Genomic DNA, 14,360 nt, shown 5'->3' with positions numbered 1-14,360 from the left:
AGTACATACCATGATTGAGGCTGGTATGTTTTTTTTTTACTATCAAACATGATGTACTGTTGATATACACATTATTAAATTTGAATAAACCTTCATCTACTGATTTTCAACATTTCTACAGCTCCTATGTCGGTCGGTCGGTCGGTTGGTCGGTCGGTAAATACTAACTTGAGCACGCGACTACAGCCATGTATATGGCCTTGTTTTTCTCTATGTGTTTTAATCGATGTGTAATTTATTTTTTATTTTTGTATTAATATATATTTTGTATGTAAATAAACGTTTTCTGCCAATTGGGTGGCGTTGTACTCCTTTACATTTAAAACATGAAATAATATAAATAGTCACTTTCAACTTAGGCTTACTTTGAAAGTTGAGAACATGCTTTTACCTTCACTCTTGCGGCAGAATAAATGCAAGGCATTAGGGGATTGATTAGTTTTAGAAATAAAACGAACAGAGAATTGGCTTACAAGCTAAACAATTGCACACAAGAGTCCTTTTTTTGGTGGGAGGAAGGACACACATTGTGTTAGATCCCGAACGCGTCTCAACCCCGCGTGCGATGTATATACGGGCCTGAGTACTATATTTACATGTTCAGTTATTTTCACTGTGACTTGCGAAGTTATTTATAGATTTAATGTCTAACTTATATCTATTTATCAAAATACATCTGATAATTTAATCAAACTTTAGCGTTAGTAGTACAAGGGTTACTACAACCAACCACAGATAATAAATGGAGCTTCCGAAATTCGTTCTTAGTGACTTTAATATAGGTTCTATGCGGTCCTATTTAAAAAATAACACCGCATAAGTTTTAGATATCCACAGTACGACTTATTTTACGTCAAGGATACCGGCAAGACAATCACAGTAGAAAGCGCGTGCGTAGAATATTGTCCAATTTTTATCAATAATTGGACGCGCACGCGCGTGTTATATTATGCTTTGTGACACTAACGATTCAGAAATGTTATTTAGCGTTAGTAGTACAAGGGTTACTACAACCAACCACAGATAATAAATGGAGCATCCTACCCATTAATTTTTATTGTTTAAACAAACATTTATTCAATCTATATTGAACAAAAAAAAAAAAATCTAGGATGCACTTTTTGCCACAATTTAATAGAGGGCGTTTTGAAGTGAAAATAATACGATATAAATTATTCCAACCTCATACAGCGCGAATATACAATTACTTGTGATGTGAATAAAATGCTGTGCATTTTCAGGGTTAACTGATATTTTTGTTCATTGTGCTTACAGTTCCTTAAGTATAATGAAGAAAAGTTAAATCTGTAAAGTGAAGTATTGCCAATTTTAGCTAAAGATGGCTGTAATTATAAGGGATATGTTTACCTCCTTTTACCAATTCGTTCGAGCGAAGGCTAGGATGTTGTCAGGCTATAATCAGGTTGACACTGACAGCAGGGTGACACCGTTCCTGGAAACTGACAATCTGCACATCCTCCTCAATCAAGAGAGTTTTCAGGTAGGCCTGGCTAATCATCATGCCTCTGGTTAAAAACAAGTAATTGTTGTTAAAGTTGGTTCAAATTTTTAAGGTGTTAGTTAAGTTAATTTCAGAAAAGGCATTAAACGTATCAATCAATCATTATTTATACAAATTAATTAGGCCTAGCTAGGAGGCCTAGCTAGGCTAGGCCCTAGGCCTACAGTACTAAGGCCTAGTAGGCCCTAACTAGGCCTATGGAGGCTAGCCTAGCTAAAATAAAAGGCTAAAGTAAAATATCTAGGCCTAGGCCTTATTAATTAGATAGGCTAGGCTAGACCTAGCTAGGTAGGAAGACCCTAGGCTAGGGCTAGGCCTACTTAGTCTAGGCTAGGCTTATTATAGTATGAAAATTATTAGTTATACTAGGCCTATTAGGCCCTAGCCTATCTCTTATTATGTTTCTATGTTCCTATGAAAATGATAACATCTGCTGTGCGTGACATGTAGTTTACATTTGGATGAATTTATTTCTTTAAATATTTTTCATTTTTTAGTCATTTTAGTCTTTGTAATAAATATTAAACTTTGAAGTTACTGTATAAAATTAATTCAAAATTACAATTGTATTTTGCATTGGAACTATTAAGACCAACACCGGCATGGTACAGTATTTAACTTTAGCATTTTAATAATATTAATTCACAAAACTAACTCTCATCATTTGTATTGCAAAATAAATAAACTCCGGTGCGTATTGTAGTTTTGATACCCTAGGCAGGACAAGTGTGTTATATCCCGAACTCCTGTGAGTATTGAAGTATAATAATAAATATCCCCAGGCAGGGAAAAACAAACTAAAGAGTAATATCTCACTGAATACAGGAACTCTTAGATTGGGGGTTTACAAACAATCTGATAGGTATTCTGTCAGTGGCGTATTACACAGATCAAATCAAAATCAAATCCCTTTTTATTTCGTTCTCAATAGGAAAATATTTTGAATGTATTTCATAGTACATTTTACATAAAAATACTTAAAACATTTGGTTAAAAATTATTAATATATTTAAGACACTGTACTAAAACAAGGAAGGAGATGCGTTAGGTGGCCCTCCAACGCTGGAGGCCTCTGGCATTTTTAGCCTTTTTTAATAGATTTTAATTTAATGTCTTTTTGCACTCAAGTGGCCCCTGGGTTTATATCCAGTGAGCGCTCATAGCTGTTATGCCACTGTATTCTTTGTATACTGTTGCTAATTCCTGGCAGGGTATAAACTCTACAGTACTGGCTAATGTATTATGTGTCCATTAATATTTTTATTTTTAAATGAATTCTATAATTAAATGCTAGATACCAGAGTTGAAACTCATCTGAGTGAAAGAATAACAAATCTGCTCATACAGGTGAATTTATTTATAAACATTTTTTTTCATAATAATTTTTTTAATAAAAATTATTATAATAATTAGTAGGCCTATTTTTCAAATTATTAAAATAAATATTCTTCAACAACAACAATTATACAACAGCCTTGGTTTTTTTTTATAGTTGCCCAACTCGTTCTAATAACACCTTCTAATGTTAAATAATTAACGTACATTAGTATGTTTGCAATGGTTAATATCATAACAATTCTTACATGAGTATGCTTATACTCATCTCTCTCTGATCCTCACAAATACACCTTTCATCCACACGCACATTAGCCATCTAACACAACCAGTCTAATTGGTTCCTGCCATCTGTGTTTACCGTTTTTGTCACACCGACCGATATATTCTCTTAATTCTTTCATTTCATCGTAAAAGCCTAATGTTCGTATTTGGAGTTTGTAAACGTGATGTTTGATGCTGCTCGTGTTGTCTTTGCTGTATTTAAAAGCATCACCTTCAATGAAGTGAAAATTGATTATATGAGGCTAAATAAATTGAAAATCATCCAGTTTGCTTGTTCTTAAAGTAATTACTTAGAAGGACAAGTAGTGTTATAGAATTGGAGCTTAGAATTCATTAAATTTTTAAAATCGAGAATGCGGTTTCAGGTACGTGTTATTTTAATATCAGGATTACATCATAATTGGTTTACTTCTAATCAATTTCTTTTTAAGACATCATTAGCGATTATTGTAATCAAGTAAACTATTACAATATAACTACAGTATTAAGAAGTTACACTTTTATAAATATATTCTTTCTTCTTCTTTCTTATATTATTAATAATAATATTAGTATTTAATATACAGTTTCAGTAGTTTCCCTGTCTGTTTGCACTATAGAAAAGAAGTATTGTATTTAATTTATTATTTTTCAATTATACTGTACTGTACTACTACTGTATATTCTTTATGGTGTATTGTCTTTTTAGCTAACTATACCTGGATAACCGGCCTTTTGTTTTTAGCATTTGTAAGACGATGATTGTTAATGAAACAATTTCAATTTAATAATGCCAATTTAGCACAAAATGTAGCTCTGGCTCAGAGTTACATATGTCAATGTATTTTCCTTAAGTTTCCTCTCTCCAAAATTTGTTTTCATGTTATTTGTTGAATTATATAACATGCATACATATTTTCCTAATATTACTAATTACAACAGGGTATATCTTTTTGATATGTTTGTCTTTGTCTAACTGTATACCTATACTGTAGTAGGAAAGAAAAAAGTATGGGATGGTTGGTATGTCTCAAGTGCAAGTGCACCATTGTCAACTGTTGCTTTTCCCCATCGCTCTTGATGCGTCATCTTTCATTGCTTGAACCTAGAAACCACCAAATAGATCCCCCTAATAGAGCCACCCCCCCCCCCCCCCCCCCGAATATGGGGAGAGCCCCCTAATATGGGAAGAGCCTTCTTCCTTATGTGGAGAGCCCTCTCATATGGAAAGAGCCTCCTTCCTTATATGGGGAGAGCCCCCTAATATTGGAAGAGCCTCCTTCCTTATATGGGGAGAGCCCCTAATATGGGAAGAGCCTCCTTCCTTACATGTGGAGGCCCCATAATAATATGGCGAGAGCCCCCTAATATGGGAAGAGCCTCCTTCCTATATGGGAAGAGCCCCCTTCCTATGTGGGTAGAGCCCCCTAATATCTGAAGAGCCTCCTTCCTTATATGTGGAGAGCCCGCTAATATGGGAAGAGCCTCCTTCCTTACATGTGGAGAGCCTGCTAATATGGGAAGAGCCTCCTTCCTTATATGTGGAGAGCCCGCTAATACGGGAAGAGCCTCCTTCCTTATATGTGGAGAGCCCTAATATGGGTACAGCCCCCTAATATTGGGAGAGCCCTCTAATACTGTGTGGGGAGAGCCCTTATACAGTATAAAACAAATTGTACATAATACACAAATTGACAAACCACTACCCATATGTGGTGTTTGGTGGTATTTATAAGGTTTAATCTTTAGATAAATTCATTTTCAACAAAAATAAAAATTACTTTTAAAGATTTCCTACTTTATTCTATTTACATTCTCATTAGTATTGCTTCTGGTTTCAGGAGGCACTGTTGGAATTAGCAGCAGTGGTTGATGTTGCAAGTTTGAGACATTTTTTGCACAAGGCTGTCAACATGTTATTAGATGATGTGGTAAGTAGGACACAATTAATTGAATTCAAAGTTTTAATTACTCCTGTGTGAATAAATGAAAAACAAAATATGAATTATTCGTGGAGCTATCAGTATCACAGACAAAAATAATTAGTATACATTGCTATGATAAACTCATAATCAGCGGTACTTAATACATATACAGTACATTGGTTGAAATAAAAAGTATTTAACTAAATACCATCTGTTACATTTATTTATTTCAATATAAAGGAGTCCAGATTTAGCGTTCTGTTGCTCTACAGATAAATCAGAGATTTTTACATTTTAGTTACAATAACAAATAAATTACTAATACTATTAGTAGATTCAATGATTACCTCTATAAAAAAAAAAATACTTTCACGTCGTCCTGTCTTCATGTTACGAAAAAAAATGATGATGGTGGTACGATGAAACAGTATGGTCCAGGAGTGTTCTAGGAAATTTTGATTTTTGTATAAAATAAGCCCTCCCGCAGGAGAGCATGGGCTATTGTCAGTTTATCCAGGTAAGCGGCACTCACAAACTTCTAACACCACTATTGGTTTGTGTAAATAGGATCTTATAGAAGAGGTTGATGTAGTTTGAGGAGGGTTCCTACCCCTGATAATAACCCTCCTTCTTTTCTATATTCTTAAAAAAAGGTAAACAAAATGTGCCTATATCTAAAATAAAAGAAATGATCATCCAATAATCATCCTTTTCCATTACAATCATCTATTCTATAGCGTGCCTTTTTAATAAATTACTGTTTCAATTGTTTTTGTCTATTTATATCATCAGTTCTTGCACCATAATTGGCCAGCTACAGAAGGCAATTAGTATGGAGTAGATTACATACACCTAGGTTAGAAAGGTGAATAATTGCCTGGGTTAGTTAATATTAGCATTGCAGTTTGTAAATACGCTTGTGTTTAGTTTGCACTCTATTCTGTGTGAAGTGCTCAAATATGAATTTATTACAAACCTGAGATAAACATGGTAGGGAAACTGTGAATTGACAATTGACATGCTTTTTAATTTTAGTAATATCAATGATTCTAATTTTATGATGTACAGTATTATAAACTGTAACAAACTGAAGAATTGCTTTAATAGCTTTATTAACTTAGTTATTAAAATGTAACAGGAATATTTATACTGTAATTTGATGACCCGTTTCTGCTGAAACTACTTTGTGGGTGGACTGTTAAAAATGTTGGCTTTCATAATACCCAAAATACATTTTGTTGGAAGTATGGATTGAGGGATGGATAGCTATGGCCGGATCCCTGAAATCTTGTCGAGCAAGTCATCCCGTCGAGCATATCATCATGCGGTATAATACATTGATGTTATGGAGCAGAAATAGGGCCTAAGCGATTTGTTGTTAGAATAAAATGCAATCAGTACTATTACAGGTACCCAGCTCAGAGGTTATGTGGCTGGTTGTTACAGTAGGTTAGGATAGGTGGAAGGCCTTAAAATATACTGTACTGCAGTATAGTTTAGTGATGTTAGACTTTGAAGGCGGTGGTTCCCTGTTACCTCTGCCTGATTACAGTACATCCGTACATACAGTTACAAGACAGAGTAGACAAAACTGATAGTTTCATGCCATACGTACATTTTTTCATTTCATAACATTTATTTACAAACTCTGACAAAAACGGTAAGGAACAAGGCTGCAGTCGCGTGCTCAAGTTAGTGTTTACCGACCGACCGACCAACCAACCGACATAGTAAGCTGTAGAGTCACATTGCACGCGACTAAAAATACAGTGCAAATAATATAATGATATTAATAGGTCAGAGAATGAAGGCAGATGCCCGGAAAGATGAAGATAAACATCTTGAAGTGGGCGAGCCTTAATAAATAAATAAGAAAAAATAATTTTTTAAAATATAAATAAAAATAATTAAATAAGAATGAAAAAATAAGTTTAAAAAAAAGGAGGAAGTATGGAAAAGATAGGTACTGATCAAGACATGATAGGCTAATAATAAGAGAAGATTTAATTTTTTTTTATAAATACATTTTGGGAGGCAGATTTTAAAATGGAGGGAAGTACATTATTCCATAATGTGGGTCTTGAGTATCTAATATTGTGTTAGAATGAGTTGGTTTTATTTTATGGATACAGTAGGTACAGAAATATTTGAGTGTGTGTGTTATTTTTAAGGCTTACTTTGAATAAAAAATCAAGAACTGTTTATTTGATCCAAAAAACAAAACAAATATTATCACTGTAAAAAATTTGAAAGTATCAGGGATTCTTCCATTAATGCCAAATAATGGCTGGAAAACTGCCCTATAGCATGCAGTCTTTAAAATGAGTACTATAGGACTTGGCCCCACAACTTGAATGCTAAGGCTACAATAAAGTAATCATATCAACTGAACCACTTTAAGATATTAAAATATACTGTAAAGTGTAATTCCTCTGAGCATGTACATAAAATGTTGTATGTTTTTACAGTATGCTGTAGTAACAGTATTATAATCTTACATACCACTGTATTGTAAACACTCGTACAGTATACAAGTGAAAATTGTTTACAGTGAAAGTACTATAGACCATTGGTTGATCTTTGGAACTGTGTACATTGCACTACATAATGAATGATTAATTATGATAAAGTTATGTAATCACAGTATGTTATGTATATTAAGTCTACACTACCAACATTTATGTGACAAAAATGCACATATATGGACATGATGATGTCATATCACTACCATATTTTGGCACATCACATTTTTTGTCAAACTAGTTTGATAGTGTAAACAATTTTATTTTTTGTAATTAATATAAAATATTTTATTTACTATAATAAAAATACATTTCAAAAAAGGTTTTTAAATAAAAATGTATGTAGATTTGTTAATAATTAATAATAAATTCTAATCTATATGTATTGTAAGTGTAAACTGTAATAAGGTTTTTGATGATGATATAAATATATATATATTTATGGTTGTTTTCAGAGTGAATCGTTAGTGTATATCATAGACACAAGCACCAGTCAACTAATGAGCCTTGATGGATTAGGAGGTGTCCAGCATTACCTACCAAGCAGTGGAATAGTACAGTGAGTTGATTACTGATTGGATAGATCAATTAATTAACTGTAAAATAGTATTGGCAGTCTAGTTTCTGTTTAATGAATGGTATCATACTTTAGTGCGAGAGAGAGATGGTTTTGAGGGGAAGGGGATAATGTGACAGCCACAAACAGTAGCATAACGGCTATGAGCACTCACTGGCTAAACCCAGGGGCCCTGGAGCTAATGGGGCCCCCTGAGCAGTGCCAAGAGGAAAAGACAGGCATTAAAATATGTCGAAAAAGTTTAAAACGCCCGAGGCCTCCAGCGTTGGATGACCACTTGGGTTCCTAAACCAGGCCTTCAGGCGTCTGCATTACGCCACTGGCCACAAATGCTATAATCTCCTTTTATACAAAATGTTTTAATTTGATCAACTTTTTAATTGACTCTTTGGACTGATTAAGGCCTTCATTCACAATAATGATAAATAAATATATTAAATTATCAAAATTACAATGCTATTGATTGAACAAACCATTGGCATTTATGGTGATTTTTGTAGTAAATGGTACCATTTAAAAAAAAATCAATTTACTACTATCAAATTACATTCAGTAGTGAAGTTTTTTTGTAATTTGTATGTACTGATTCCAAAATATAGCAAAAAGGGCTGATTTGCGCATGCAGGAAAACGAAAAAAAAAAAAATTAAATTACATTTTCTTGACAAACTATTTTTAAGCAAGCAACAAGCTGGTCTAAATGAACGTTCTTTTCGAATAATAATTAATCTGAGATTTTCAATTCTATATTTACTATCTATTTATTTCTGAAGAAATTGCTATTTGAATACAAGAAATCCAATCATTATTTCAGTAAAGAAAAACCAAATTTGAGATTTACACGTTTTCGTTGTAATTTATGTTCTGGCATGTGTAAGACATTGCATTAGTATGATTATTTACTTAACATAATGCTATGAGCTTGACAGATTGCCTCGTCAAATGCTAGCTAGTAGTGTCTCCTTCCATAAAACTTAACCATAAAGCTCTGTCTACACTATCAAAAAAAGTGTGATGTGCCCAAATATGGTAGTGATATGCTTAAATATGGTATATAAACATTTGAAAGTCTTCAAAACATAATAGAAAATGTTTACATGATAAATAAGGTATTTAATACAGACTAATTTTTTAGGAATAAAAAAAAAGCCTTGTTTTGTACAATAATATCACACTATTAGAAATTAATGGTAACTCTAATTCCATTGAAAGATACCAAACTAGACCTGAGTGAACTGAGGAAGAGCATGCTTGATAGAGATGTGTGGAGACAAATTATCATGGCACCCACTAAGAGTCGTCGTGGGATGACATTAAGGGGGAGAGAGCTAAAGAAATTATTTTAGTATAAGAATGTCAATCATAATCCAAACTCTTTCTTACTACTAAAGCTCTGTCTGCACTACTGAACTAGTTTGATGTGACCAAATATGGCAGTGACATGCTTAAATATGGTAGAGATATGACATCATCATGTTCATATATGAGCACATCACATTTTTTTGTCACATCAAGTTTGATGGCAGTGTAAACAGAGCTTTAGAAACTTAAAATAATAAAATTAATAATATCGTACTCTGCAGATGATTGTCTAGTAGTACAGTACGTTTAATTTGTTTGACTTAAATTGGAAATAATTGACAGCTTACAAAAAAAGGTGGTCGATCAATTATTCTTTGTTGTTAACTATGGCTCCACATTAATTTTATCAACAGAGCATCAACGAGTACCTATCAAATGTCGACATGCAGTTTATTCAATATTATGTGCTGTGCGAAAGTGCTGTAGGCATACTGTACATAAAATATGATACAGGCCTGCTTGCCTTCTAATCCCAAGGTAAAGGGTTCAATGCTGACTTGTACCATTGCCAGGATTGTAAGACAGGGAATATTTTTGAAAGTGTAGCAGAGCAAAAGGCTATATAAAATTATCTATACTGCTACACATTTTATCTATTCTCCACAGCCCTCCCCCTCACCAAAAAAAGATGGAAGATCAAGATAGAAACTACTGTGTTTAAACAGGTCATGCCTCGACTGGATCTAAACATACAGTATTTAAAGTGTCATTCCAATATAATTGTAAGGTTTCAGAGCCTTTTAGAAACTATGCTTTATACACTTAGTATGATACATTATATATTTAACAATAACATGTAGAATTTTCTAACCAATTACACAAATGAGGTTTACAAGACTGAGTGAAGAGAATCAAGAATAACATTTTCATTAAATTATGATGATTATGAAGACTTTCTTAGCAACTACAAAACCTACTTTTAGTGGCAATTAGCATTTACATTAGATAGAAGGTTATTTAGTATGCATTACCATTGGGTGGATGCATTATCACAAACATGCGTTATCAAACCAAAGTGCGCAATTAGTTTCAGTAATATTGCCATCATTTGTGATTGTTGTCGTAACTATGGTAATAACATGGTTATGCAATACACTTGTAATTTTTTATTATGATATAATTAATTAAAACATTCGTCCCTTTTGAGCGTCTGGTTTAAAATGCCATACTGTAAAATTTCCAAATTTTAAATTTAGAAAATTTCAGTATGTTTATAAACATGAATTTTTAAAGTAGCTATAATGACATTAGAAATTCATCATATACAGTACTAGTTTCTAAAGTGAAAAACAAAACTATAAATAATAGGAGTGGATAAAATGTCAGGCCTTGTCTTTTAAGGCGAGCGAGTGCGATCACTCACCTAACACACTCCTAAACTGCCCTTGAGGAGTTTAAGCTTAAATTTGATAAACTTCTACACACCAACATACAAACAGCACACCTACAGCACCCCTGAATTTGAGGAGTGCAATTTGTAAAACACCTATCATTTTCAAAAGACAAGACCTGAAATGTTGAGCTTTAAATCTGAGAGGTGAAGCGCCACCACCAAAACCGCATTTTAATGGATGTGTTCTAGTAATAAGTTTGTACATACGTCATAACATACAGTAGTAGTAACTGGGGATGTATTCATGTTCTGTTTTAATTTTCAGACAAACCATTAATATTGTAATAAAAATGAGAAAGATATAGCGTAGTTCGCATGTTTTATTTTTAATACATATTTTTATTTTGATTGACATTCAACAGAAGAGTCTAAAGCAATAAATGAATTAAACAATCTAATCTGCAAATATTTAAAGATATATTGTCCCCCTAAGAAAATTTTTTTTAAATTTTTTTTTTGTTAAATATGCCATTTTAATGTCACATAATATTAATTCACTTTGACCAAAAACTAGATCGAAAAAAAACCAAATTTAAAGCAAAATTTTCAGACAATGGTTTTTGGTTAAAATTAACTGTTTCTTTTGTCTTTTTAAAAGTGAAATAATAATTTTGTATAACTTTATTAAAACTGCAAAATAGCCTATTCAAAGTCTGGTTTTATTAATCTTTATTTTTCAGGTTTTTGCAGGACAATACATTTTTAACTACAAAAAGTACAAAAATGGAAAGAAATTTTGACAGGTTTTTTTTTAACTGTTTCTTTTTCAGAGATTGTATGAAGAAGAAGATGCTGGTTATAAGTGACAGTATCTTTGATGAAGATCCATTGAGTGGGTTGATACCATCGTCATCGCAGCTTCTTAAACGGAGTGTCAAAGTTCATAAATCTGGTAGGTATACAGTACATGAATGCGATTAATTCTGAAATATGATTTTAAGTGCTTGTTGTTTTTGCCTTGTGGTTTATGTGTCTGTTAACATTCAAACCATCATCTAGCCCCACTGTTTTTCTGTATTAATTTAAGATACCGTAGTTTAAGGAGGAGGCCGCTTTCCACTAGCCTTAACGGCTATGTGACTATCTGGCTTCTTCTCTCGAGACGTGTCTCCGAATTGTCATAAATAAAAAATAGAGGGTGTCTTTATGATACAGAAATGTCCCTGTGATACAGAAATGTCCCCGTGATAGAGGGATGTCCCCATAATAGAGGGGTGTCCTCATGATAGAGGGGTGTCCTCATGATAGAGAAGTGACCCCTTAATAGAGGGGTGTCCCCTTAATAGAGGGGTGTCCCCTTTATAGAGGGGTGTTCTCATGATAGAGAAATGTCCCCGTGATAGAGGGATGTCCCCATAATAGAGGGGTGTCCTCATGATAGAGGGGTGTCCTCATGATAGAGAAATATCCCCTTGATAGAGGGATGTCCCATTAATAGAGTGGTGTCCCCTTAATAGAGGGGTGCCCCTTTAATAGAGGGGTGTCCCAAGGAAGGGTTGTACTGTAGTTTTATTGTTTTTTACTGCATATTCTTTTAAATCAATATACTGCCCTCTATATCTTAAAAATGGCAATACATTTTAATTTGTCCTAATCTATTCGTTCCGTTATTGTAGTATTGCGCCATCTGTAGTTCCTGGCTTAACAGTATTCATAAACGCATGAATGTGAGAATGTCTTTCTTTGTAAAAAATGACATTGTTGGGCTCTGGGGACATGTTTTGTGTTTTAATCCATATTCCATTACATCACATTTATCAAATTGAAAGACGGAATTAGCAATGATTAATTTTACTACTTTGCTGAATATAGATAGTATCAAATGTCATTACGTTATAATGCTTAGAAAAAGTTGTTGAGTTTAGAATCGGATAAATCGATTAAGTTACAATTAATTAGACATGATTGATGGTAATGCCAATTCCGGGAGATTAAATGTCCTGCGTTGTTCTGTTGAACTATATGTCGTATGTGGGTCAGCAAGTCGCGTGGGTCAAGAGTCGACAAATAAGTGCTAATACGGTTGAGTAAGATGCGATTCAGATCCAACTAAATTTAATTTAACCTTACGCAATGAACAACACGTACAAAGATATCCTCAACGTACAGTGCGGTGCATCTCTGTTTTTAGCTTAAACATCAAGATAACTCGCAACTTAGTGATTAAAGCTAAACCTATGCTTATAGGCTAAATCTCATTTTTATTATTGGAATAATAATATTATTATACTTACAAGTCACAACCAGGATTTGAACCAAAGACTCAGGGTTTGGAATGGAAGGCAATCATACTAATATTACCAAGCCACAATTCCACTATGAATACAGTAAAAACCCTCCTTTAGTGACACCCATACTCAGTGAAATAAACATTGGAAAATGTATGTTTTCACATTGTGGCCTATCCCCACCCAAGGGACAAACTCAGAAATACTTTGTTAGGTCCTGAAAATGTCCCCTTAATAATGGTTGTACTGTACTAAATAATGACTAAATATTGTCACACTATGGTCAGTCCCTATTCATGGGATACTTTGGTGGTTCTCAAAGATGTCCCTTTAATAGAGGTTCTTCTATGGTACTGCTAAATAATGTGATTCTTAAATTGCAAACAAGAATTTATTTTGTATGAGTTCGTGCTATGGCCAATCCCTATTCAGGGGACACTTTTTGTTGTGTCTGGAAGATGTCCCTTTAATAGCTCAGGTTCTATGGTACTTTTAAATAATGTGATTTTTAAAATTTTTAACAAGAATTTTTGTACGAGTTCACACCATGGCCAATCCTATTCAGGGGTCACTACTGTATGTTGGGTCTCAAAGATTTTCCTTTAATCTACAGTAGGGTACTTCTATTACTAAATAATGTGATGCCTCAATTGCCAACTAGAATTATTCATTTTTTTCTACAAAACTTAACTTGTGTATTCAGACACCATTATATGATAGTCTGCAGAATGTACGTCACTTGCATTAATCAACATTTACTCATGAACTTTTCATACTACAAAATTTACCTCATGTACGAGTTGTCACCTAATCATACTACAGGTCTGATACTAATTACGTCATTTGCATTAATAATCATTATTTACCCGTCATACAATGAACTAGTCGTACTAATATCAGGTTCACAATAATGCTTTCAATTTTAAATTTGTCATTCTTTGTAAAATTATTTTATTTTTTTGCAAAAGAAGACAAACTCACAATATTATAATGACATTTAACTAGAGTAAAGTGTCTCTGAATATAGTCATAAAATAGTGGATAACTTTAATATAATAAAGCATTTTCAGTATTCTGTATAAAATTTGCATACAAAATTAATCATAATATTAAGAAAAAATAATACATTGTCGTATGAAAAAATTAATGGTTGGATGTTTTTTCTTTCTTCATGAAATTCATCGTGAATTTTTCAAGAAAGACCAAAATTCAATAGGGACATTTTTTAATGTA

At 33.2% G+C, this 14,360-nt stretch overlaps 2 protein-coding genes across 3 annotated transcripts in view; one reads left to right on the top strand and one right to left on the bottom strand.

The window, feature by feature from the left end:
• Positions 1 to 14,360, bottom strand: part of LOC144842811 (ragulator complex protein LAMTOR1-like) — a 131,866-nt gene that overhangs the window by 28,448 nt on the left and 89,058 nt on the right. The window lies entirely within an intron of this gene.
• The window catches only part of LOC144842764 (cGMP-dependent 3',5'-cyclic phosphodiesterase-like), a 72,723-nt gene continuing 59,588 nt past the window's right edge, over positions 1,226 to 14,360 (top strand). For both annotated transcript variants that reach the window (XM_078699294.1, XM_078699293.1), the window contains exons 1-4: positions 1,226 to 1,501; positions 4,963 to 5,052; positions 8,024 to 8,127; positions 11,670 to 11,791. In XM_078699294.1, coding sequence (XP_078555420.1) covers positions 1,340 to 1,501; positions 4,963 to 5,052; positions 8,024 to 8,127; positions 11,670 to 11,791 — 478 coding nt within the window. In that variant the 5' untranslated portion in view covers positions 1,226 to 1,339. The remainder of the gene's footprint in view (positions 1,502 to 4,962; positions 5,053 to 8,023; positions 8,128 to 11,669; positions 11,792 to 14,360) is intronic.

Source organism: Antedon bifida, chromosome 5 (genome assembly GCF_963402885.1).
Source record: "Antedon bifida chromosome 5, ecAntBifi1.1, whole genome shotgun sequence".
Classification (NCBI taxonomy): domain Eukaryota; kingdom Metazoa; phylum Echinodermata; class Crinoidea; order Comatulida; family Antedonidae; genus Antedon; species Antedon bifida.
This window is presented reverse-complemented; position numbering and strand designations above follow the sequence as displayed.